Source organism: Podarcis pityusensis, assembly GCF_964106645.2.
Source record: "Podarcis pityusensis genome assembly, chromosome: 13".
Lineage (NCBI taxonomy): Eukaryota > Metazoa > Chordata > Lepidosauria > Squamata > Lacertidae > Podarcis > Podarcis pityusensis.
In genome coordinates this window covers 12,823,717-12,851,069 of record NC_138038.1, presented here as the reverse complement: position 1 = coordinate 12,851,069, position 27,353 = coordinate 12,823,717, and the positions used below count along the sequence as shown (strand labels likewise).

At 48.1% G+C, this 27,353-nt stretch overlaps 1 protein-coding gene across 4 annotated transcripts in view; it reads left to right on the top strand.

Moving 5' to 3' along the window:
* The first annotated feature begins 5,509 nt into the window (after positions 1–5,509).
* ARHGAP27 (Rho GTPase activating protein 27) overlaps positions 5,510–27,353 on the top strand; it is a 64,999-nt gene continuing 43,155 nt past the window's right edge. Inside the window, exons 1-3 of one of the 4 annotated variants that reach the window (XM_080976622.1) lie at positions 5,510–6,884; positions 16,687–16,989; positions 18,427–19,224. In XM_080976622.1, coding sequence (XP_080832748.1) covers positions 18,469–19,224 — 756 coding nt within the window. In that variant the 5' untranslated portion in view covers positions 5,510–6,884; positions 16,687–16,989; positions 18,427–18,468. Of the gene's footprint in view, positions 6,897–16,686; positions 16,990–17,406; positions 17,535–18,426; positions 19,225–27,353 lie in introns of those variants that run through there. The other 3 variants (XM_080976621.1, XM_080976623.1, XM_080976624.1) reach the window with 3 other exon arrangements.

Genomic DNA, 27,353 nt, shown 5'->3' with positions numbered 1-27,353 from the left:
ATGAGCGCCGCAACCCCAGAGTCGGCAACAACTGGACCTAATGGTCAGGGGTCCCTTTGCCCTTTACCTAGTTCAGTTTTACTAGCGAACCGGAGGTTAAACTAACCTTTTTCCAGCCCCGGGAGGAGTGCGGGGAGCATTTTGTGCGACACACCTACACACTGCAGCCGACACGCTAATGTAAGGTTACCAGATTTTTTTCAAAGAACCCAGTTACACTCTTTTTTAAAAAAAAGAGAGAGAGAAAAAAGTTATTTTTTTAAAGTTAAAAAAAGAGTAATATCTTTTCTGTAGTCCCCTCTGTCGCGCGGCCTTCCTCTGGGCCCTGGCCTGCTCTCTTGGAGCGCTAGCCTTCCCAGTGCTCTCCTACCTCTCCTCCTGAGCGGCAGTGGCGCGGCAAGGTAAGAGCTCCCCTTTTTTTCTTCCTCTCTCTCCTCCTCCTCCTCCTCTCCTCCTTCTCCCTGTGTTGGCTCCGGGGTTTTCCTAGCCCCAGAGCGCAGTTGGCTAGGTGCTCTCTAGCTCCCAGCTTGATTTGGGTCGTGGGGGGGGTGTCAGTGGTTGACGCGCCGGGCATCCCCGGTTCTCCTTCGGCAGTGGCAGTCTCAGCAGCCCGGAGCCAGCCTGGTAGCGCAGTTGGCTCTGGCTGGCTTCAGGAGCTGCTCGCTGCCGTGGCACCCGCCATTTTGCCTCGCCGGAAGTCCCCATATAATGTGTCTTGTGCCGTTGAACCAATCACACAACATTCATTCCCTACTAATATAAAATATAAATCCCTTAAAATATAAATCCAGGGACATTAAAATAAATCCGGGGACATTCCAGGGACGGATTTTGTCCAGGTAAAGGTAAATGGACCCCGACCGTTAGGTCCAGTCGTGACTGACTTTGGGGTTGCGGCGCTCATCTCGCTTTATTGGCCGAGGGAGCCGGCGTACAGCTTCCGGGTCATGTGGCCAGCATGACTAAGCCGCTTCTGGCGAACCAGAGCAGCGCACGGAAACGCTGTTTACCTTCCCGCAGGAGAGGTACCTATTTATCTACTTGCATTTTGATGTGCTTTTGAACTGCTAGGTTGGCAGGAGCAGGGACTGAGCAACGGGAGCTCACCCCGTTGCGGGGATTCGAACCGCCGACCTTCTGATTGGCAAGTCCTAGGCTCTGTGGTTTAACCCACAGTGCCACCCGCATCCCATTTTGTCCAGGTACAGATATGTAAATCCAGGGACTGTCCCCGGGAAATGGGGACATCTGGTAACCATACGCTAACGTGTCAAGATGCACAGTTTGGAAATCTCTGGGCAAGAGTGATCTGTTTTCCCTGCCCCATCCCAAGCAACCTGCAGGCGAAGGAGAAGAGGGGTCAGGGACAGAGGGTGACCCAAGCGTCATGCAAGCTGCCGCTCCAAGATTACCCCTGAAGGAAAACAACCGTAAAGGGGGGGGAAAGTTTCCCCAGAATTGATCCACCTGAGTGAGGCCATCAAGAGATGAGTTGCAGGAGAGGTCATCAATGGGTTAATGATGCTCAGCTCTACTACTCCCTTACATCCGATTTCAGGTGAGGCAGTGTGCATGCTAGGTTGGGTGCCTGGCACCCGTCATGTGCCACATCAAGTCAATAAACTGAAGCTCAGCTCGGATTAAGACTGGTGGGTGTTTATGTGCTTTGGGAGGCTGTTTCAACTTGTTCCGGATGCGGTTGCACTCCACCAAAAGGAGGAGGTTTGCAATCTGGGAATCAGGGCCACCAAGAGGGAGGTGCGGTGTAACCTGATGTACTAGGCCCAGAGCCAGCTGCGGCCGCCCACGAGCCCAGGCCTCCAGCCAGCCACCGAGCTACTGCAAGGCCAGGTTGTATGGCTTCAGCCATTGCTACAACTACAACTAGTCCAGAATGTGGCAGCTAAACTGGTGACTGGGAGCAGCCGCTGAGACCGTGTAACACCGGTCCTGAAAGGCCTACATTGGCTGCCAGTACATTTCCGAGCACAATTCAAGGTGTTGTTGCTGACCTTGAAAGCCCTAAACGACCTTGGACCAGTATACCTGAAGGAGCGTCTCCACCTCAATTGTTCAGCCCAGACACTGAGATCCAGCGCCGAGGGCCTTCTGGCGGTTCCCTCCCTGCAAGAAGTGAGGTTGCAGGGAACCAGGCAGAGGGCCTTCTCGGTGGTGGCGCCCGCCCTGTGGAATGCCCTCCCATCAGATTTCAAGGAAATAAACTACAGGGGTACCTTGGTTTACGAACTTAATCCGTTCCGGAAGTCCGTTCTTAAACCAAAGCGTTCTTAAACCAAGGCGTGCTTTCCCATAGCAGCGGGGGACTCAATTTACAAATGGAACATACACAACAGGAAGCGAAACATGTTCTTATTCCAAGGCAAAGTTCACAAACCAAAACACCTACTTCCAGGTTTGCAGAGTTCTTAATCCGTGTTGTTCATAAACTAAGCTGTTCTTAAACAACGGTACCACTGTAGCTGACATTTAGAAGACATCTGAAGGCAGCCCTGTTTAGGGAAGTTTTAAATGTTTCATGTTTTATTGTGTTTTTAATATTCTGCTGGGAGCTGCCCAGGATGGCTGGGGAAACCCAGCCAAATGGGTGGGGTATAAATAATAATAATAATAATAATAATAATAATAATAATAATAATAATAATTTTATTTATTTATCCAGAGTCCTTTGTTCAAAATGAATCTGCTTGGATGCCAACTGGTGCTGGGCAGCTCCCCAGTGCTGAAATAATTGCACTGGCTCCCAGTTCCACCACACAGCTTGGGACGTGGGTAGCTGAAGAATTGCCTGCTCCTTACATTGGAAATGTAAAGAAAAAGAAGGTACAGTACTTTCTATCATATGAGGTGGGAATGTAGAGAAGTTAAAAAAAATTGGGAAATGATATATAATGAATTGAAAAAAATGTTTAAAATGACATTTGTAAAGAAACCAGAAGCATTTTTGTTAGGCATTATAGGACGAGACCTGCCAGGAGAAACAAATAACTTATTTATGTATGCTACAACAGCGACAAGAGTCTTGCTAGCACAAGGATGGAAGAACGAGGAAATCCCAACGAAAGAAAAATAGATGAGTTATGTGGAGTTGGCCAAATTGACATACAAATTATGTGAGAAGGACAATTGTGACTTAAAGGAAGAATGGGAACTTTATACAACCTATTTAGAAAGACAACAAAATGATATGGACTCCTTGGCAGGTTTTGAGTAAACATCCACAAATTTATTAGTAGAATATATGATAGATAAGGTCATGATATGAACAATTTTACAACATGCAGAGAATAATATGTGTAAACAAATCAGAGAGGGGAGTTGAGGGAAGTCCTTGGTGGGTGGGAGGGAATAAAAAGGGGGGGGGATGTAATTGGTTACTTTGATTGATAATTTGTTCTATTAAAATTGTTTAATAAAAATATATTTTAAAAAAGAAAAGAAACGCCTGCTCCTAACATATGGCTGCCACCTTTCTTTGGAAGCCTGCCGAGAACCACCAAAGTGAGGGCAGGAGGGCCTTCTTAGTCGTGGCCCCCCCCCCACAGACCTATTTATTTTCTCCCCAACAGAGAGAGATGCACAGCAGCACTTTTCCCACCTGCAGTTCCCAGCACCTCGTATTCAGATGCATATTGTTTCTACAGTGGAGGTGTAATAACAGGCATAATGATTCTTATTATGTGGTGGAGGTGTTTTAATTGCTGCTTTGGGTTGCTGCTGCTGACTATTTGTATTCTTTCGTGCTGCTGCAATTTTGTTTTATTTTTAACAAGGAAGGGTGGGGTGGAAAGAACACCAAACTAGAGAGAAGCAGGGCAAGGCTGCATGAAATATTCATTGGAACGAGAGAAAATGAGGCCGTGATAAAGACAATTCAGTCAATCCCTTAGCGCCCAATCAAATTAAACAACAACAAAAGCCCACCTTTAGACCTGCTGAAACAACAATATTGTGATCATTTTCCAAATGCTACAGAAGACTTGTGTGAACCTCCCCAATGATGTGTGGCACATCCCCAGGGGCCTTCACTTAACTGTGTGGCACCCTTGCCTAATGTAATATCTGCCTGTCTGCCTGGAAACATTTCTGCACCTGAGCCAAAATATTAAAATTAAATTAAAACAGCAGCCTCCTGTCACTCAGATAATAAGGATGCATCTCTAAAGGGCATATTTAAATGTGCCAAATTTTTCAAAGAAGTGATCTCAGTGATAACAGTCTCGTACACGGGTGGCGCTGTGGGTTAAACCACAGAGCCTAGGACTTGCCAATCAGAAGGTTGGTGGTCTGAATCCCCGCGACTGGGTGAGCTCCAGTTGCTCGGTCCCTGCTCCTGCCAACCTAGCAGTTCGAAAGCACGTCAAAGTGCAAGTAGATAAATAGGTACTGCTCTGGCGGGAAGGTAAACAGCATTTCCGTGCTGTGTTCTGGTTCTCCAGAAGCGGCTTAGTCCTGCTGGCCACATGACCCAGAAGCTGTAAGTCGGCTCCCTCGGCCAATAAAGCAAGATGAGCGCCGCAACCACAGAGTCGGCCACGACTGGACCTAATGGTCAGGGGTCCCTTTACCTTTACCTTTAATGTAGGACAATATTAGTATATCCAGGGCTTTTTTCCCAGAGGGAACTCGCTGAAACTGAGCACCTCTCAGGTGGGCTCCATTGCCATTATAAGAAAACAAAGGAGGCGTTCACGGTGAGTTCCAGCATCTCTTTTTCTATGAAAATAGCACTGAGTATATCCACTTTAGTAAAAAGGCCTGTGGAATTTCTCAGAGCAGGGGAGGTATTTTGGAAGTTTGGGAAAGAGGGCCCAACCTTTTCCTGTCCAATCAACTCAGGGGTGTGGCACTAAAGGGTCTTTGAAGTCTCCCCAAGCCACACCCTCTCTCCAGGCCACACCCCCTTTCTCCAGGCCACACCCCTCACTGCCCTGCTTGCATCCCAATGTTTTTGTCTGGCTGCAATGTGTCCTTGATCTCGAATGGAGCTTCTTGCATTCCTAATGGAGTCCAGAGAGGCATGTGAATGTTCAGAATCTGGCCTATTGTGCAAAGAATATTTTTTTTAATGTTCATTGCTCCGCCCCCTTTAACATTTGCCTGTGGCCCCGCCCACCTCTGGCCTAGGGTTGACCAGAGGGGAACATGGCCCTTGTATCGAAAACATTCCCCCACTTGACCCTTTTCCACCTAAGACCCTCAACCACAGGCGCCTGGTCGCCCCCAAGATCAAAGGGCTCCGGCGCGCACATGTGATGTCATACACGCGACAAGTGATGTCACACACATCTCCCGACACCGCGCAGGACGGGGCATCTTTCTGCTACCTGCTGGTAGGCCCCGTCAAAGCCCCTGAAAGGTTTTTCTGCCACAGGCACAGAAAAATGGGGGGCCTCATTGAAAAAAATGGAGAGGCGCACTTGGCCCCTCAGGTTCCTTAGATGGCTCCCCTGCCCCTCACGCTTAACCTGCACGACAAATTTATAAATGGCTTCCTCCTCCCCTGCAAAAATGGCTCCCCGCCTTTTGCTTCTTTGACTCACTTTTGAGCCTGGCGGAAACCAAACGTTGGGAACCGCTGCGGTTATAAATATCCCTCTCTGCGTGTCTAGGCTTCTGGGTGAGTGGGTGCTGAGACGATAAGAGCAGCCTGCCGAAAACCACCTACTGAGCTTGTGGCAGACCTTCCGCAGCTCAGAAAACAGAAAGCAGCTCCCTTTTTTGCGGTCTGCCTGCCCAAAAGGAGCGGCATTCTTCTGCCCTTGGCATGGCAAAGGTCAACCCAGCACATCATGCCCTCGGTTTTGAAAGGCACAGGTAGGCTGCTCCTTCTGGCGACAGACACGTGTGGCTCCCCGTTGCCTTCCTCCGCTGCTTACGAGATAAATAAACGTGCACACGCACATCCTTTTGGGACTGGAGGAGCCCAACCCAGCCAGAATGCTATCCATGCCCTCCGACAAGCCCGTGACTCAATCAGGGTGGCACAGGAGGCTGGTGGAAATCTTGGACACGCACCGGGAGAGAGATGCACTCGGCGGTGGTGTGTGAGTCATTCCCCACTGAGCAGCGCCCTCCCCCCAACCTCCCCGGCCTTGGGGAGACTTCCTCTGACTGAGGAAGCTTCCTTCCTCCATCCAGCGCAGGCTGGTGGGAACAGCCCTGTCGTTTTGCCTGCCTCACTCTCGCAAGACTCTGCACAAGTTCGGCAGGGCTTGGCCGAAAACGGGCATCGCTGGGGAGGAGTCGGAGGAGACGAGGTCACGGAACTAGGTCTTGGGTGACTGCAAGGAGCTCTATTTGACGGATGGAGAAGCGATCACCTGTCCTCAGCTGGAATTGACCTGGATGAAAGAAACTGGAAGGGGTGTGGCCGGCTGTTTTCCCCAGAGGTGCCTCTTAGTTTTGGTTTTTCGTGTTGCGTCGAAGCGGCACTTGCGGAACACTCCTCTCACCGTCGGACGTCTTGGTTGCTGCCCGCAAGGAGAAACTGATTTTGATCCTTTAGGTGACGGCTGAATGCCAGACTTGGGCTGCTGGCGATGGTGAAGATGTTTGGGGAGAGCCACTGGACCAAAGTCTTGACCGGCTGCTGTTTCTTTCCATCACTCGCAAGTCTCCTTCTCCTGAGGAAGCCGACGGAAAGATCTGTTTTGTGACAGTCTCTGCTCCCCCTCCTTTCCTCCGTTCTCGACATAGTTTAGGTAGGGGAGGACCAGAGGCAGGTTCAGACCAGGCACACAGGCCTGGGCAGGTCCGTGCTGCTCCTGATACAATCGACGAGGAAGATCTGGGACATCCTTCGTAGCGTAGGATCGAAAGGCAGGCGAAGAAGAGGCCGGGACAGGAAAGGAAACTAAGAAAATGTGAGCCAGCAGGTAAAACAGGGGAATGGGGTGGGGTCAAGGGGTCAAGTCCCGGGAGGCTGGCTGAATCCGCGATGGGACAGCATGGAAAACAGGTCAAAATGACCTCCGTTTCCCCAATGTTGTTCCAGCTGTTGAAAATTCAGAGTGTGAGCTGAATTTCTTGAATGATCAGCTTCGGCAGGGCTTGTGTGTTTGTCTGGGCAAGAGTTGCTTGTTAGAGAAATGGATTCTCGCCAGCACTCCTTGTACAGAAGGGAACAGCTGCTCCTGACATAAAAGTCCCCTCCAAATATTTTCCAACCCATTCAATCGGCGAGCTAGAGAGAGGATGGAGAAGCTGGGCGCAATCCTGCATCTCTTTTGGTCCACAAATTCTGGCCCATTGATCTTTGAGAGGCAGGCAGGCTGGCAGCTGTCCAGCGGAGGCAGAGAGGTCAAACTGTGGTCCAGATCCCAGATAGCCATGCTGGGATTGTTTAATGTCCCCAGGAGAAACTTCGGTTTTCCTCGTCTGTGCAACTGGAGCGATGGTGCCCTGACGCACAGTGCAAACACGACGGGAAACAGAAAATAATCGTTGCCATATCGGCCCATCAGAAAAACCCCAACATCCCTATTGGGGAAATACTTTTATAAAGAAACATCTCAAAAGAGCATGCAAGCTTTTTTGAATTTTCCAGAATGCTAAACAATGTCCTGCTATCTGCTCTTCAGAAGCACGGAGGGAAATTAAGGAACCTTTTTTTAATCAGATCAAGGTCTGTCTAACTCAGTACCTGCTAGGAACACAGGAGAAATGTGTTTGGTCTGCATTTTGAAGTGCACAGACTTCTACGCATAGCTATCGCACACATTCCTGATTTTTGCGATATGGTTTCAGTGATATTTTAAATGGGGAAATGCATACCAAAAACGTAATGGGCATAGGATTGAGGACATGCTAAAGCTCATCCATCCAGCCATCTTTAAGCACTGCAACAGCAGCCCTGAAGATGCAAGCAGGGCAGAAAAACAAAGCTCTTTGTCTGGGGTTTATTCCCTGAATCTGTAAACAAGAGCCTCATCCCTCTGAAACATGGAAGTTTCTGCCCCAGCCACCATGTCTACTAGATACTGATTTCTCTCTTTTTTTTTTTATGTACAAAAATACATTTATTTTCAACAATTTCAAAACCTTTTTTTAAAAAAATAATATTTATTACTTTTCCAACAATTTAAACACTAAAAAGACAATACAATACAATACATTAAACTAACAAAACAAAACAAAAACAATAAAGTAAATCAAACAGTTTCATTATCCCATCTTTCATTCACTTACTGTATTTCCACGACCTCCTACTAGATACTGATTTTTCTCTCTCTCCTTGTTCAGTTTGTCTATTCGTTCTTAAAAATACATCTATGCTACTGGCCATGGCAACATTGAGTGGCATTGAATTGCATGTATTTCACCATAATAGGGTGAGCACAACCAACACCCTCCTGATGTTTTGTGTTTGATGACTAGTGCATGTTTGTTGTAAACTGCTCAGTGTGGAAAGGTGACATATAGACCAACTTATATGTGACATATAGACATATATACTCTCCTTACCTGGAGGGGTTTTTTTAGCAAAGTTTGGACGGTCATCTGTCCATGTGGCTTGGCTCACTTGCTTGAGATGTGTATACAATTGCTTTTCAGATGCCTGTAGCTACGGTGCGCTTGTGGCACATTGTGGTTTGGCTTGCATGAATTGTTCCGCTGATGTTTTTTTTGTACAGACCTACCTTTTTGTACAGGGGTGGTTAGACAAGGTGGCGCTGAGCTTTTTCAGCTTTTGAATAGACTTCATCGCTTGCCTGAGTTTCCAGCAGCATTAAGCCTCAGAATGTGTTTTCAAAGCCAAAAACTCAGTCCAGGAAACCTGTAAAGAAATCACATAGGCGAGTGCCTCTGAACATGTGACGAGACCTTTCTCTTCCTTACTGAAAGGTGACAGCAGGGATAGCTCAGCTGGTAGAGCCAGAGACTCTCAATCTCAGCATTGTGGGTTCGAGCCCCACATTGGGCAAAAGTTTCCTGCATTGCAGGGGGTTGGCCTAGATGACCGCTGGTGTCCCTTCCAACTCTTCCAGGTCGCAAGGTGGTTGGATTGGTCTCAACTAGGGCCAGGGCCTTTTCAGTACTGGCCCCGACTTGGTGGAACGCTCTGTCTCAAGAGACTAGGGCCCTGCAGGACTTGACATCTTTCCGCAGGGCCTGCAAGACAGAGCTGTTCTGCCTGGCCTTTGGTTTGGACTCAGTCTGACCCTCATGTTTCCCTCCCCTTATGGTCTTGATTTATCAGCTACTTTAATATGAGGCTGTATTTTAAATTGGTCCCCCCCCCTCTTTTTCCCATATTATGATTTTACTGTGATTTTATTGGTGTTAGCCGCCCAGAGCCTGGCTCTGGCTGAGGAGGGCAGGGTATAAATAAAATTTATTATCATTACTATTACTATTCTATGATTCTATGATCAAAACACATGGACAAACATGTGGAACAAACAAACAATGTGCATCTGTTATTCCTTCCACAAGTTTCCTTTTTAGGGAGAAAGCATTTTCTATCACTCAAACTGTAATATTTTTGTGCTTGGAAAACGCAGCATCTCTCCCAGTGGGTGCAAACATATGTGCGGCAAACGTATATACATACATAATTTTATTTGTATGCTGTCTTTCCATTGTTAAAACCATGCTCAAGGCGGCTTACCACATGAAAAATATTACGTAATTACAAACGTAACAGGTCATAAGCCAGGCATCCCCAAACTCTGCTCTCCAGCTGTTTTGGGACTACAGTTCCCATCATCGCTGACCACTGGTCCTGTTAGCGATGGATGATGGGAGTTGTAGTCCCAAAACAGCTGGAGGGCCAAGTTTGGGGATGCCTGTCATAAGCAATGAATAAACCAACAAAAAAGTACACAGCCAAATTAAACATTTTCCACATAAAGCACAGCAAGAACTAAAATAAAGATGTTGTTGTTGTTTAGTCGTTTAGTCGTATCTGACTCTTCGTGACCCCATGGACCAGAGCACACCAGGCACTCCTGTCTTCCACTGCCTCCCGCAGTTTGGTCAAACTCATGCTGGTAGCTTCGAGAACACTGTCCAACCATCTTGTCCTCTGTCGTCCCCTTCTCCTTGTGCCCTCCATCTTTCCCAACATCAGGGTCTTTTCCAGGGGGTCTTCTCTTCTCATGAGGTGGCCAAAGTATTGGAGCCTCAGCTTCAGGATCTATCCTTCCAGTGAGCACTCAGGGCTGATTTCCTTCAGAATGGAGAGGTTTGATCTTCTTGCAGTCCATGGGACTCTCAAGAGTCTCCTCCAGCACCAGAATTCAAAAGCATCAATTCTTCAGCGATCAGCCTTCTTGATGGTCCAGCTCTCACTTCCATACATCACTACTGGGAAAACCATAGCTTTAACTATACGGACCTTTGTTGGCAAGGTGATGTCTCTGCTTTTTACCTTGCCAACAAAGGTCCGTATAATTAAAGCTATGGTTTTCCCAGTAGTGATGTATGGAAGATACAAAAGATTAATATCAAGAACAGCAAAAAATAAATAAATCCCACAACAACGGCCCAGTCCAAGAGTTTGTTGAGCTGCGGTGGCTTTTGTAGTTGGAGTCAGTCAGGGCCCTGCCCTCTCAGGCCAGATGGGCAAAGGCCTGCATGGCAGGGAGCAGATATTCCACGACTCACAGCCACGATTTCCATAGACTGGAATGGCCCGAGTGCCAAAGGCCAGGGTCTATGGCAATAGTGACGGTACCTTCTCTAGGGATAAGCAATGAAACTTATCCCTGCTCTATGCATTTCAGAAATCAATGTTTGAACAGGAATGAGCATTGGTGTTTGGGGGATGAGTATGGGTATTTTGGTATTTTAATGTTCAAATTCCAGCGGCAGCTTTGCAATTTCCATTGGGAAGTGAGGGAAAGGTTACTTTTATGTGATGGCTTCATTTATTCTCGATGCAATTTTACTTTGAGTTTCTTCTGAAACTTGGGCGAGATAAGTTTAAAATGTAGGTAAGTGTAAGTAAGTGTGTAGGTAAGTGTAGGTAAGGGACGCGGGTGGCGCTGTGGGTTAAACCACAGAGCCTAGGACTTGCAGATCAGAAGGTCGGCAGTTCGAATCCCCGCAACGGGGTGAGCTCCCGTTGCTCAGTCCCTGCTCCTGCCAACCTAGCAGTTCAAAAGCACGTCAAAGTGCAAGTAGATAAATAGGTACCACTCTGGTGGGAAGGTAAACAGCGTTTCCGTGCGCTGCTCTGGTTCGCCACAAGCGCCTCAGTCATGCTGGCCATATGACCCGGAAGCTGTATGCCGGCTCCCTCGGCCAATAAAGCGAGATGAGCGCCGCAACCCCAGAGTCGGCCACGACTGGACCTAATGGTCAGGGGTCCCTTTACCTTTACCTTTAAGTGTGTAGCATTCAAGAGAACGAATGCTATAGCCAAATTGAAAAGAAAGATTAATTTATATTCCCAGCAATATCAAAAGCAACACGATGGCCAGAAACAATTACTATGCCAGACTTTACCCAGCGGAGAGCAAGCTGTGAAGCTTTGTATAATCAGCAAATGTCCGATTCTGATGTCCAACTCTGAACTCTACTGAACAGTGTTTCTGGATAACAACTACTGTTTCATTGAATTCTTCATCAGCTAATTAGTTCAACACTCGTGAGTAGAAAGATATGTAATTTTTTCATTAACCAATCTTTTTTCAAATAGATATAATATACAGTGGTACCTCAGGTTACATACACTTCAGGTTACATACGCTTCAGGTTACAGACTCCGCTAACCCAGAAATAGTGCTTCAGGTTAAGAACTTTGCTTCAGGATGAGAACAGGAATCGTGCTCCGGCGGCGCGGCAGCAGCAGAAGGCCCCATTAGCTAAAGTGGTGCTTCGGGTTAAGAACAGTTTCAGGTTAAGAACGGACCTCCGGAACGAATTAAGTACTTAACCCGAGGTACCACTGTACATGAGAATGAAAAATACTCTGGAACAGTGCTCATGCGATTATGTTCGACATCAGAATCAGTCATTTGCTGATTATACAAAGCTTGCTCTCCTCTGGGTAAATTCTGGCACCGTGATTCATTTAAGGACTTTCAGAGACTTCAGTTGGTTAGTTTTGATGTTTTGAATTAGTCCATAAAGTTTTTCACTTTGTAATTGTTTCTGGCCATCGTGTTGCTTTTGATATTGCTAATTTATGTTCCCAGAAGCAATGCACCCACTTTTTTTTGTATCTGGTCCTTAAAAAAAACAAATCAGTTTTTGAAAGCCACCTATTCCCCATCTGCAGCTTAGTCAATTTCACTTCTCTGCTTGCTGAAAGTGAGATAGTTTGTCAGAGAAGGCCACTTCCTCCATCTCTAACTCTCTTCTGTGCAATGATGGGCAAAAGTTAAACTACTTTTCAAAGGGTCTGGGAGCACCTGCAGATTACAAACCTGCTCCTTCAGGGAGAGTATGATCCCATTCAGGGCAGGAAGTTTACCAGCTTCCCAGATCTGGGAACAACTTGCCTACAGACAGTGGCATAGCGTGGGGGGTGCAGGGGGGGCCGGCCGCACCGGGCGCAACATCTGGGGGTTAGGGTTAGGGGGCGCAAATCCGCGGGTTAGGGGGCGCAAATTACTTGCCTTGCCCCGGGTGCTGACAACCCACGCTACGCCACTGCCTACAGAGCCTCCATTTTGCCAGGATTCAGATTCAATTTATTAGCATTCATCCAGCTCACGAGTGCAACCGGAACCTCGCCCAGGACCTCCTTGGCCATTACCATTCAGACATTACAGAGAAATAGAGTTGGGCCATCATCAGCATATTCCCAGAAAAAATAATTAAATAGCACTGGAGACAATGTCATGATGTAATGCCCTGCAGCCCCCTGTGATTCAAGAGGCAGGAGTCTGAGTAATAACAATAATTTATTATTTCTACCCTGACCATCTGGCTGGGTTTCCCCAGCCACTCTGGGCGGCTTTCAACAGAACATTAAAAACACAATAAAACTTCAAAAATTAAAAACTTCCCTAAACAGGGCTGCCATCAGATGTCTTCTAAAAGTCAGATAGTTGTTTAATTTCCTTGACATCTGATGGGAAGGTGTTACACAGGGAGGGTGCCACCACTGAGAAGGCCCTCTGCCTGGTTCCCTGTAACCTCACGTCTCGCAGTGAGGGAACCGCCAGAAGGCCCTCAGAGCTGGACCTCTGTGTCCGGGTTGAATGATGGGGGTGGAGACGCTCCTTCAGGTATACTGGGCTGAGGCTGTTTAGGGCTTTATAGGTCAGCACCAACACTTTGAAGTACATCCAGGGCTACCTTCTCAAACCGTTTCTGGAGGTAAGAGCAGAACCACTGCAAAACATTTCCCCTGATGTCAATGGCATCGAACCCAGATGAGACATTGAGCCAGGAGTAGCTCCATGCGCTTGCAGGCCATGGACCAGTTTGGCAGCCACATGAAGGGGTCTACTTCATAGCATCCAACACGGGCACCAATTCCTGAGGGCTGAAGGGACTTAAGTGCCCCCCATGTATTTTAGGGGGCTGAGCCCCTCCCCCCAGATGCCACGCAATGCCCAGATGTCACGCATGATGGTGTCACGTCCAGTGCCCATGTGTGTCGCGTCCGAAAAATGAGCGGTTTTTGTTCTAGTGCTTTGGTGCAACCCATCTGACTCATGCCAGAGCATCAGTCTAAAAAAGGAGTGTTGTACCAAAAAAATTCCAGGATCCAAACAGAAACCAGGATTTGCTTCTGGCATGTCCCACATAAAACGAGACAGTTGAAGGGTATGCTACATGTATAAACATACAGTGGTACCTCGGGTTTCAGACACTTCAGGTTACATATGCTTCAGGTTACAGACTCCGCTAACCCAGAAATAGTACCTCAGGTTAAGAACTTTGCTTTAGGATGAGAACAGAAATCGTGCTCCAGCGGCACAGCAGCAGCAGGAGGCCCCATTAGCTAAAGTGGTGCTTCAGGTGCAGATCAGTTTCAGGTTAAGAACGGACCTCCGGAACGAATTAAGTACTTAACCCGAGGTACCACTGTATACCGTCTTACCTCATGTTACGTTTGCTTCATGTTACGGTCTTTCAGGTTACGTCCTGCGGTGACCCAGAATTACCAGAAAGGGTTACTTCCGGGTTTCGCCGCTCGCGCATGCGCAGAAGCGCAAAATGACGCCACACGCATGCGCAGAAGCGGCGAATCGCAACCCGCGCGTGCACAGACGCGCCGCTGCGGGTTGCGCTCTTTTCATGTTGCGAACGGGCCTCCGGAATGGATCCCGTTCGCAACCAGAGGTACCACTCTATACATGAACAGTTCTGCTGTGTGAAGGATGGTTAACCAGGGATGTTTGAACACTGCGGAGCCTTCTGGTTCCCTCCTACAGCCGGCAAATGTATGGGCACCAAGTGATTCTGTCAGTGTGCATGTTTTCAGCGGGGTTGCGCCCCACAATCATGTGGCCCAAGTCACATGTGCCTTCACCTGTATCATAACTCAGCTATAGCCAGTGTGGTGTAGTGGTTAAGAGCGGTAGACTCGTAATCTGGTGAACCGGGTTCACGTCTCCACTCCTCCACATGCAGCTGCTGGGTGACCTTGGGCTAGTCACACTTCTTTGAAGTCTCTCAGCCCCACTCACCTCACAGAGTGTTTGTTGTGGGGGAGGAAGGGAAAGGAGAATGTTAGCCGCTTTGAGACTCCTTCAGGTAGTGATAAAGCGGGATATCAAATCCAAACTCTTCTTCTTCTTCTTCTTCATCCTGGGAAAAGGTAACCGTTACGTAACTGGGAGTGCAAGGCCCAAGTAAGATCTGGTCCCTTCTGTGCAACCTGGCTCTGTACAGATCATTTCATCACAGACTACAATTCACGCAGGAAACGGCTGCACCAGCCGCAGCTGTAGTGTCTGGCCCCATTTGCAAGACTCCTCCCAGCTAAAAGGAAAAGAGAACAGAGGCAGGAAAACCGAGAGAGCTGGTTGAGCATAGACTGACAAACGGAAGAGCCCTGAGACAGGCACACCCACGCACTGTGCTGCCTTTGTTATGACAGTGCGGTGTGGCATTTGGGCTAGCATCAGAGCAGTGCGCACTGGTTAGCACAGTGCAATGTTAGCTCTAGAATGCAACGTGCTATTAATATGCAAACTAAAAGCCTTCCGGTTTCCACACCATCTTCTTGTTTTGAATACATCTTGCTTAACCATCATTAAGGAATCCTTTGTAAGGGTGGCACAGGCGTATGATCATTAATGGGACGTGGTCGATGCTGTGGGTTAAACCACAGAGCCTAGGGCTTGCCGATCAGAAGGTCAGCAGTTTGAATCCCCCAATGGGGTGAGCTCCCGTTGCTCGGTCCCTGCTCCTGCCAATCTAGCAGTTCGAAAGCACGACAAAGTGCAAGTAGATAAATAGGTACTGCTCCGGCGGGAAGGTAAACGGTGTTTCCGTGCGCTGCTCTGGTTCGCCAGAAGCGGCTTAGTCATGCTGGCCACATGACTTGGAAGCTGTACGCCAGCTCCCTCGGCCAATAAAGCGAGATGAGCGCCGCAACCCCAAAGTCGACCACGACTGGACCTAATGGTCAGGGGTCCCTTTACCTTTATGATCATTAATATTAATAATACAATTTATATAGCACCTTTTATCAAAAGATGCCGGGGCGGTGTACAACATCGGAAACACATTGCAAAACATCAGTAATAGAAATGTAATAAAAACATAGTCGAAAGCATACTGACAGACAGCCTAATAGTAAAACAAATCATCATAATAACTGTCCTCTCCCCACACTTTCACAGGCCATAGATTATTTAATAGCCATAAGCCTGGGCAAAGAATACCATTGGCTGCAGCTCACACTGTGGACCAGGGCATAGGAACAGCACACTGCACAACAGAAACTAGGCTGGCATATTGACTGCTTTATTAAATTCCCCAAATGCGAGAGGTTTGCACAACAATTTGGTGCATGCTCACTCAGGAATAGGTCACAGCACTCAGTGGGGTGACTTACTCCTAGCTTAGTGTTCACAGGCGTTTGACATTGCCAGCTTAATCTATATCAGCGGAGGGCCTTTGGGCAAACCGGCCCTCTGTTGCTAACCTAGAGGGAAGATGGAGGGAGCAGAAATGGCTAGCTTTCAGAAGGAGAGGGAGAAGCCTTCAGACCTGTTTTCAAAAGTAGCGCTTGCTACTTGCCCAGGCTACTTTTTGTTGTTGTTTAGTCGTTTAGTCATGTCCGACTCTTCGTGACCCCGTGGACCAGAGCACGCCAGGCACTCCTGTCTTCCACTGCCTCCCGCAGTTTGGTCAAACTCATGCTGGTAGCTTCGAGAACACTGTCCAACCATCTCATCCTCTATTGTCCCCTTCTCCTTGTGCCCTCCATCTTTCCCAACATCAGGGTCTTGTCCAGGGAGTCTTCTCTTCTCATGAGGTGGCCAAAGTGTTGGAGCCTCAGCTTCACGATCTGTCCTTCCAGTGTGAGCACTCAGGGCTGATTTCCTTAAGAATGGATAGGTTTGGTCTTCTTGCAATCCATGGGACTCTCAAGAGTCTCCTCCAGCACCATAATTCAAAAGCATCAATACTTATTAACCAGTGCCATATTGTTATCCTGGAAGACCACCAGAGAAGTTTTAATATTGGGACCTATCTGATTGCATTTCTCAATGCACGCTATTGAAATGAATTTTTAAAAAACTTTTTCAGAGTAGTGTTGGGAAGCCCTCGGCCTGAAGCCCTCATCCGGGAACGCCATTTGCAAGTCTGTAATCTAGTCTGGGGATCCCCCCCCCCATCAGGACTCAAAAAGCAGAGAAACTGCCGAAGAGGAAGCCCTTCTGCTGTTTGGAGGAAGTCCACCACCCCAGACGCAGAGAAGTCAGCATCTATCAGTATGGGAGGAAAAGCAAGGGAGCAGGGTTTCTTCTATCAAAACCAGCCAGATTCATGATCCAGATGCTCATTTTGGAAGCTCCAGTAGGAAAGAGGTTTTCCTAAAGCTGCTCTCAGGTAGGGGATAGATGACATGTCAATTCTAGTTTCTTTATATTTCCAAATCCTAAGCTTGGTCCTCCACAGTAGCTAGCCAGCGATGAGGGTGGGGTGGGGAGGAGGGGGTTAAGTCTGGATGAAAATGTATGCACATTTTTGCATGCATTTAACTTGGTAGATGTGTTTTTATATGTAGGGTTGCCCCAGTATGCATTTTCTTGCAAGCAGTTCTAACAGAACAGTGTTTTTGTTTATATTTCTTCCTATATACATAAAAAGGTAATGCTGTCATCACGCAGCCCCCACTAGAGGATTCTTAGTGTCAGAAAGAGGTGGTTTGCAACAATGGCAGAAGTATGTGTAAAGCAGGGATGGAAGAAACAGAGAAACGGCAGTTTTAAACAATGGTAGAGGTCTGAGTAAAGCACTCTTGAATATCTGAGGACTCCACATCCTTTATCTCACATGAAGCAACTGGGGGAATGGAATAGGGGAGAAATTTGAATATGGCAAGAAGAGAGAGACACTGAAAGGAGAAAAAGTGGCAGTTTTAAACAGCCAAGGTTTGAATAAAGCAGGGGTGGATTGAAATTGATAGGGGAAACTGGTTTGAGAGAGTGATTGGGGGTGACACTAAGGGTAGAGAAGTAGCAGTTCAAAACAATATTTGGGTACAGCAAGAACGGAGTTGTGAAATGTTCTGTTGTGTTAGTTTTTTGGTGTTAGCTTCTGTGTTGTACCCATCTCCACTATTTCTTGTTAAAAATGGTTAGGAATGAATTTAGAAAAGGTGCTCTGCATAGACCCCTCTCTCTGGCTAGCATAAGCAAAATGATTGGGCAAAACAAAGGCTGGCCCTGTACCTTTTGCCCTCCCCTCATGTTTTGCCACCAGAGGCAGAAAAACCCACAAGCACCTCTCCCCATCCCAGGCAGTTAAAATACAATACAGTGGTACCTCGGGTTACAGATGCTTCAGGTTACATAGGCTTCAGGTTACAGACTCCGCTAACCCAGAAATAGTGCTTCAGGTTAAGAACTTTGCTTCAGGATGAGAACAGAAATCGTGCTCCGGCGGCGCAGCAGCAGCAGGAGGCCCCATTAGCTAAAGTGGTGCTTCAGGTTAAGAACAGTTTCAGGTTAAGAACGGACCTCCAGAACGAATTAAGTACTTAACCCGAGGTACCACTGTACTCATATCTTTAAAAGCTAACAATTTCGTGGGCTTTACAGCAACCAAAACCTAGTGCCTGGGGCGGCCACTTCACTCTGCCTAACGGTAGGGCCTGTCGTGACAGAAACTAAGTGGATTTATCCTACATTTGCCTCTTACGTGAGTTGTAGGATTCTGCTTGTTACAGAACTCTTTCGTTTGCCTCCCCCCCCCCAATGGCTAAGTCCACACAGGCCTACCTATCTCAACCCATGCCACTGACTTTTCCTTCTTCCATTTCAGAAAGAAGACGTTGCTCCACGGAAGCCGCTTTAGGGCACAAGAATGGATTCCCTGGCTGGCAAGGAGGACAGATACGTCTTGGTGGAATACCCCTTTGAGTACACCGCTAAGGACGGACAGCTTATTTCAATACAGCCCAATGAGAGGTACATGCTTCTGAGGCGAACCAATGACCACTGGTGGCACGTGAGGAAGAACAAAGAAGCCCGGCCTTTCTACATCCCAGCAAAATACGTCAAGGAACTGGGCTCTGTGACCCACACCATGCCATCCTCTGAGGAGCTACCCTCCACAACCATGTTGGAAAATGTCAACTTAGAGGCCTCTATCCGGGTCAGCCAGGAACCGCCGGCGGAGTACGAATATCGGTTTGTCAATGCCGTTCCAGCGTGTGAGGTAGATGCGGAGAAAGCTGCCTTTTCTTCTCCGCGGTGCTCGATCTCCTCAGGGGTCGGGACGACAATCCCCTTTGACGTTGGTGGGAACGCTCTGTCCCCCATTTCCGGAGCAAGCAGAGCCACTCTTTCTGCCCTCAGTGCATCTCACGGTTCCCTGAAGCCTCGCCACGCAACAGGTCCCGTGGGCTACAGTCATTCCTCTGAACACATAAGGTCTACGGTGTCCCTGGACGACTTGGCGAAATTTGCGACGCCCCCCGGCCAGGCGGGCGTTGGGAACTTGTACAAAGCTGCCTCGTGGAGTCCGGCTCGCCCGCTCCCAAAGAGCAACTCCGAAACCTTCCACAAAGCAGCGGAGGAAAGGTTGGAGCAGGGTACGCCAGAGCCCCGTGCCAGACAGGTATGGGATTTGCTTAAAAAACATCCACCGCTTTAATCATGTGGAGGTCCTCATTTGTTGTTGTTGTTGGGCTAACTCCACGCACTCCCTGTATCTCTGACTCTCCCAGTTGAGAGGCAGCCTTTTCTAGGTAAGCCACACATTATTATTACCGTATTTTTCGCTCCATAAGACGCACTTTTCCCCTCCTAAAAAGTAAGGGGGGTTGTGTGCGTCTTATGGAGCGAATGCAGGCAGGAGGCTCTGCTCAGTGCTCCCTTTAAAGAGCCGTGTGGAGCGTGTGTTGGCTTTTCGCTGAGGAGGGAGAAGGGCAGCCCGTCAGTCCCTTCTTCCTCCTCAGGGAAAAGCCCCCCAAGAGCCGCACAAACGCTAGGCGTGGCTCTTTAAAGAGTGCACAGCTCTTGGGGGCTTTCCTGGAAGGTGGAGGAAGAGACTGTCGGGCTGCCCTCTGTCCCTTCCCAGACCTCCCGGAAAAGCCAGCAAGAGCCGCTGCTATACTCTGCTCAGCGCTCCCTTGTAAGGGCTCCCTTTCGTCCTTCATCCCGCTTTGCTGGGAAGCCAGAAGAAGAGGCACTGCGTGTAGCTATCGCTCTTGCTCTGCTGGCTTCTCAGCGAAGCGGGAGGAGGGACGGAAGGGTTTAAAGCAAGAAAAGCGAGAGCCGCTTACATGCTCTGCGCAGAATATTTTTTTCCTTGCTTTCCTGCTCTAAAAACTAGGTGCGTCTTATGGTCTGGTGCGTCTTATGGAGTGAATAATACGGCAGTTTTCAATTACAATAACCCGATAAAAGCCTTGTTGTCAATACCAAATTATAATACAATTAATAATGCCAGTTGTTCAGGTGCCAAGTTATATTATTTTGTTGCCCACCCCCGCATGCTAGAATTGATGATTTGATCATTTACTTTAACTCTGTGTTCCAAAAACTTATAAATTCCAATTACACACCAGTCAGAATAACAAACCCTTATACCGCAGCTGCAGTTTTAACGACTTCCATTCGCATTAACACATCAAATAATTTACAGTCCTATAGGCAAAGCCTTCAAACTCTCTCTTTGTTCTTCTTGTGTGTGGCTATTACTGTCCATGATGTTTCTTCCTGTCCTTGTACTGTATTATGTCTATCTTTTGTCAGTTGCTGTTCTCCCTCATACCTTAGGCGGAGCTAGTATTCCATTGCTGGTAAGCCACACATACTGACATTCTGCCTTCAGGTGGGAAGGAGTAGACTTGGGTTCTTTGAAGGATTGCCACTCTGCACACGCTCAGAGGCACCTCTTTTGTTGCACGCTATGGTAGCAAAACCGGGACGCAGGTGGCGTTGTGGGTTAAACCACAGAGCCTAGGACTTGCCGATCAGAAGGTCGGCGTTTCAAATCCCCATGATGGGGTGAGCTCCCGTTGCCCGGTCCCTGCTCCTGCCAACCTAGCAGTTCGATAGCACATCAAAGTGCAAGTAGATAAATAGGTACCGCTCCGGCGGGAAGCTAAACAGCATTTCCGTGCGCTGCTCTGGTTCACTAGAAGCGGCTTAGTCATGCTGGCCACATGACCCGGAAGCTGTACGCCTGCTCCCTCGGCCAGTAAGGCGAGATGAGCGCCGCAACCCCAGAGTCGGCCACGACTGGACCTAATGGTCAGGGGTCCCTTTACCTTTATGGTAGCAAAAGAGGCTCTGGGGCCGAACCCTGACTCTAGTTAACCTTGCCATCAGCACTCTTCCTTCGATGCACATTACCCAGGATCCTCCAGCAACGTAATGTTCCAGATATAGAAAAATGTTGTAGCCTAGCCCTTTCTGACAATATGCAGATTGGAGCTCTTGTGTGTGGAATGAAACAAACTGCTTGAACACTGGGAAGTAGCATGTTAGAGAGAAGGGTTCTTCCTTCTCTCTGGATATTTGACTTTTCTGTGTGCAGGAATTGATGGAGGTGGGGCACAGCAGGGGTGGGGGCATTCTGTGGGCTGCATTTGGCCTGTGAGACTGTTTTCCCCAAACCACATCCACTTGCATCATATGTCAGGTGTGGAGCAGGTAGTGTTGCAGCTGGATCATCTGATCACCCACCTGATCCCTGCAGAAAGCAGGACCAAACTCATCAGCTGATGTTCAGGGAGCTGAATTCTGCTTGGTCACTATCTCTCTCCCCCCCCCCCCCCCATTACAGGCCATCTTTGACAGGTGGGCAGGACACCCTACCTGTCAGTCACCAGATGCTATTATTATGTCAGGTGATTGACAGTTGGCAGGCCCCACCCACCCGTCAAAGTAGGCCAGCAGAGGTGCGGGGTGGGGAAATAAAGATCTGGCCCACTAGGCCAAAAGGATTTTCCAGCTTTGGCCTACGGCTGCAGAAAAGCAACACTATGTGATTTATCTGCCTGTGCACAGCTACCAACTTCTTCCCAGAGATACCGGTAGGTTCCTGTGCAACCTAAAAGCACTATTGGAACAAATGCAGCTTTCCCTGTCTCTGCTGTGTGGGAAAGGTCTCTTTGCTGAATCTCTCCCTTTGGATGCAGCATTGAAAGGGCAGCTTGTGTTGTCAGGAAAAGCCTCTGGCATGTTGGGACGTCATTCCAGTGATAAGAAGTGAGCGCGCTTCTTTCAAAGCCTGCGAAAACCTACCAGGCAGAGCAAAATCTTGGGTAGATACAATCCTGTATATCCAGCACCTGGTGAACTAACAAGGCTGTTTGTTCTCATGGCTGTGGCGTGAAGTATTTTCGATTCCCATTTTTCCATGGCGATACAAGTAAACAGGGGGTCGGGAAGTCAGGCCTGCTTCAGGTTCCCCATTGCATGAGGAAGAAGTGAGCAACCCGCCTGAAGTTCATGTGTGCAATAAATGATAATACAGTCATACCTCGGGTTACAGACACTTCAGGTTGCGTTTTTTTGGGTTACGGACCTGCCGAAACCCAGAAGTACCAGAACGGGTAACTTCCGGGTTTTGGTGGTTGTGCATGCATGCGGTGCGGCAGCAGCAGGAGGCCCCATTAGCTAAAGTGGTGATTCAGGTTAAGAACAGTTTCAGGTTAAGAATGGACCTCCGGAACGAATTAAGTACTTAACCCGAAGTACCAATGTATATAAATTCAACAAATAGATAAATGAATTAGTTTGCCTTTAAGTGTGAACTGAACCAAATTTATCCCTACCGAGTATCCTCAGTCTTTCAGCTCTGATCTGACAGATCAAATTAACCTTCCCCTTCTAGACTTCGTTGCTGCTTTGGTGTATTTAAGACAAATATCCATTAATCACACCAGGAGCCCCACCCCTGCAATTGGGAATCTATGTGCTGTTCAACATCGGGAAGGCAAAGCGGGCAGAAATGCAACAGGTGCATCTCTCCATCATTAAACTTCTATGCTGATCCCTTTTGAATTGCTGTCTATAGGACTCTCCTTCACTGGAGGTTTTTAAACAGAGGCTGGATGGCCGCCTTGTCAGGGACTCTTTAACTGTGATTCCTGGGGTTGGACTAGATGATCCTTGGGCCCTTCCATCTCTGTAGTTCTATGATCCTATGTAAAGGTAAAGGGACCCCTGACCATTAGGTCCAGTCGTGACAGACTCTGGGGTTATGGCGCTCATCTCGCTTTATTGGCCGAGGGAGCCGGCGTACAGCTTCCGGGTCATGTGGCCAGCATGACTAAGCCGCTTCTGGCGAACCAGAGCAGCGCATGGAAACGCCGTTTACCTTCCCGCCGGAGTGGTACCTATTTATCTACTTGCACTTTGATGTGCTTTTGAACTGCTAGGTTGGCAGGAGCAGGGACCGAGCAACGGGAGCTCACCCCGTCGCGGGGATTTGAAACGCTGACCTTCTGATCGGCAAGTCCTAGGCTCTGTGGTTTAACCCACAGCGCCACCCGCGCAAATAGGTTCTCCAGTAAGTGAGGAGGTAACAACTGTAGCAAAATAGGAAACTAAACATGCTAAAAATGCTTGAAATGGATCCTTTCCTCCTGCAAACTCAGAGGATCCAGCAGGTGGCAGCACCTCACTAAAGCTTAATCAAATGATGGGGCCGAAGGAAACGGGCCGAAGGAACATCTTAAGAAGACCACAGGTGGGAGATACCATTTTTGCATGCCCCCCCCCCAATAATTCCAGCAAACAGAAGAAGAAAAATAGCAAATTAAGTAGAAAACTTCTAATATTTATCTGCTGTGCTAGTTTTCTTTTGGAGTGTTTTTTTTTTCCAAAAAGAGAATTAAAAGGGTTTTTAGAAAAGTATTTAAATATGTAATTTCCCCCATCTGCTCTGTCGAGTGGTAGAGTCCATTTTCCCACCTGATTCTGGGACAGGTACAGACCAGATCTCAGGAAAGGCAGCACCTGTGAGCATGTGATGCCTGTGCTTCCTTTGAAGAGTGATCCTGGCTGAATGGAGGTCTTAATTTTTGGAGGGTCCTGTGTGACTTGCGGATGACTCAGTCCTTCAGCAAATGTTTGCCTGCAGAGACAGAACAAGGTAGCTCTAATTTAACTAATGACTCATGCGCAGTCCGAATGACAGCTCACCCGGCTGGTTCCTAACTCTGCAGCCGGAGAGGCCATGAAGCCACTTGGCAGTGCATAATTTGATTAATTGCAACCCGAGCTCGTTAAGAGTTCGTCTTGGAGTATTTATACTGGGGCAGGGAGAGAAACGTGGCCATATGCGTATCATATCCCACTGAATAGGCAGATCCGACCTGTGCCGTTTAAGCTCCCTGCCTAGAAAAGGGAAAATTTTTGGTTCAGACATTAAAGTGAATCTGCTTCGTTCACAATACGTGGACCAAAACACAGCTATCCTTCAAAGTTAGCATTTATCCACTTTTTTGACGCAGTTCTCCAACCAAATGAAGTGTACAAAAATGTGAATATTGGGGGGAAGTGCGCATATTTGTAAAAAAGGCATAAAAATGCATTATGTTAGGGGAAATTGCTTCGAAAATATGAATATTGGGATACATTTGCACTAAAATGCTGGCAAATGTTCGTGAGGACTTGAAAATATTACACACACACACACACACACACACACACACACCACAAACTGACATGAAAATGTGGAGAACTGAAGAGTGGAAAAATGAGAAACTGAAATTGAGAAGTTTCATTCATCCCTAGAAATGTAATAATTTCCAGGGCAAGGGGTGTTATTTCCCAGCAGTTTTAAGGCTCCATGCTTCTCTTTTTATAAAATCGCCCAACAAACCCCCTCACCTTGAGGTATCACCGTTTTCTCTAGTGAGGCTCCTGTGCCTTTCGCAGCTGTGTGCCAGGCAGAAATCCAACAGGAGAAGCTTCCCCTGCATGGGGAAATGTTCGATTTAAATGTGTGCCTATCATCCAGCTTTTCAGAGGCACAGGAGACCTGCCAGAAACCCCTCCAGATATTGGGGTGCAAGCTTCCAGGGTTGAGTTACGTTATCACACTGCCTTTACTATTTTAGCCATCGGTCTGCAGTGGCACCTTGGTTTATGTAACTCTTCCCTGACACCTTGGTTTATGTAATCTGCTCTGCCTTGCTGTAAATAACAGGGTGAAGTGGGGAATGGTGCATGCCAGAGACCACACCCTGGGGCAGTGGCCGGAACTGAACAAACTGACAGCCCTTTTGTAGATGCCAAACGACACTCCACACGGGTGCTTGTCCCTGTGAGAGGCATAGCTGTCAACCGTCCCTTATTTGGCGGGAAACTCCCTTATCCCAGCGCCGTGTCCCGCTGCTGTCCCGGATTGATGATGTCCCTTAAATTTCCCGGGTTTCATGCTCGCCCGGCTCGGGAGAGAAGCAGCGGCTCGGGGTGAGAGAGAGCATGTGCACGAGCTGCCGTGTCTCCGTCTCTCCTTTTTCCCCCTCAGGAGCACGTCGTGAGGAGACGGGTGGTGGCGGACGGGCAGGCAGCCCCTCTCTTGCGAGACTTCCGCCGCGCTGCCAGGGGAAGCCGGAGGCGGCTGAGGAGGCAGCCTGAGGGAGGAGGAAGAGGAGGGGATGGGGAGGGACGCAGAAGGGCAGGGCTTCAGCGGCCACCGCGGCGCCGCAACCATCTCATGCTGGGCTCGCGGGTGAGAGTCTCTCTTCCTCCCTCCCTCTCTCTCGGGTGGGGAAGGGCTGATGGAACTCCTCGCGCCAGGACGACGGCAGCCCCAACGTGCATAAGCTAAGCAAAATCCCTTATTTTGGCTGCTGATCCCTTATTTTCAAGGCTGCTGGTCCCTTATTTTCAAATCTGTGACAGCTATGATAAGGCTACAGTGGTACCTCAGGTTACAGATGCTTCAGGTTACATACGCTTCAGGTTACAGACTCCGCTAACCCAGAAATAGTGCTTCAGGTTAAGAACTTTCCTTCAGGATGAGAACAGGAATCGTGCTCTGGCGGCGCAGCGACAGCAGGAGGCCCCATTAGCTAAAGTGGTGCTTCAGGTTAAGAACAGTTTCAGGTTAAGAACAGACCTCCGGAATGAATTAAGTTCTTAACCCGAGGTACCACTGTACAAGTCTGGTAGGTGGGGGAGGAAATCCTGTGCCATTAACAACTGCTTGATGCACAGGAAGTGAAGCATTTCACAGCTTCTTGATGACAGTAGATCAAGCTGCTTTTCAAGGCGAGGAGCAAAAGCCAGGAACAGAAGTTGGCAACCCTGCTGACCTGTCTCAGCTGCTTTGCCCAGGGGACCTGAATTTATTAAATCTGAAGTTGGCATATTGGGCTGTGTGTGTTTGTGTGCGTGCACATGTTTGAAATTAATCGTATTGTTATGAATCTGGGGGTGCAAGACACCCTAGATTCCAGATTATGCTGGTGGTAGAATTTAATTTAGGCTCGGAGTATTAAAGGCAGGAAATAGCCAGGCTCATTTGTATTTAGGATAGACCCAAGTGCGTATCTGAGCTGTGCCAGACCTTGCTAATCCTTTAATGAAGCCAAGTGTTGGGGCTAATTAAGTCAGAACTAGCTTGGGTAATTGGTCTTTACCGATCAAAAGAAACTCACCTTAGAGAAGTGGGAGCCCTTTAACTGGAGAGATAAAAGCCAAGAGCTTAGAGAAGGGAAGGGAAACAATATGGACAGGAGCTTAGTTCAGAGTTTTAAGAGTTATGCAACTGAGTTATTGAGCAGTGGGGCTGGAGGGAGAGGCAGAGAAATGGCTGCACTTATGGGGGAGGCATAACCTCTTGGGGTATGACTGCTATGTGCAGCCTTAGGCTCAGGTTGTATAAATAAACCATATGTATTTGGGGATAAATGTAATTTTAGAATGCATGTTTTCAGGATTCTTAACAAAAATCTCCATTAAAATCCATTTCTATTCTGCTTTTCATTCTAAACTAATTCAAAAGCAGATTGACGCAGAAATGATTGACTTATGATTGAATATGTGCAATGCCGGGGGGAAAGACGACACTGTCAATCTTTTAGTAATAATAATAATAATAATAATAATAATTTATTATTTATACCCTGCCCATCTGGCTGGGCTTCCCCGGCCACTCTGGGCGGCTTCCAAAAGAATATTAAAATACTATAATACATCAAACATACATATAATACATCCCGAAACAGGGCTGCCTTCAGATGTCTTCTAAAAGCCTGGTAGTTGTTGTTCTCTTTGACATCTGGTGGGAGGGTGTTCCACAGGGAAGGCGCCACTACCGAGAAGGCCCTCTGCCTGGTTCCCTGTAACTTGGCTTCTCGCAGTGAGGGAACTGCCAGAAGGCCCTCAGTGCTGGACCTCAGTGTCCGGGTAGAACGATGGGGGTGGAGACGCTCCTTCAGATATACTGGACCAAGGCCGTTTAGGGCTTTAAAGGTCAGCACCAACACTTTGAATTGTGCTCGGAAACGTACTGGGAGCCAATGTAGGTCTTTCAAGACCGGTGTTATGTGGTCTCTGCGGCCGCTCCCAGTCACCAGTCTAGCTGCCGCGTTCTGGATTTCCGGGTCACCTTCAAAGGTAGCCCCACGTAGAGCGCATTGCAGTAATCCAAGCGGGAGATAACCAGAGCATGCACCACTCTGGCGAGGCAGTCCGCAGGCAGATAGGGTCTCAGCCTGCGTACCAGATGGAGCTGGTAAACAGCTGCCCTGGACACAGATTTGACCTGTGCCTCCA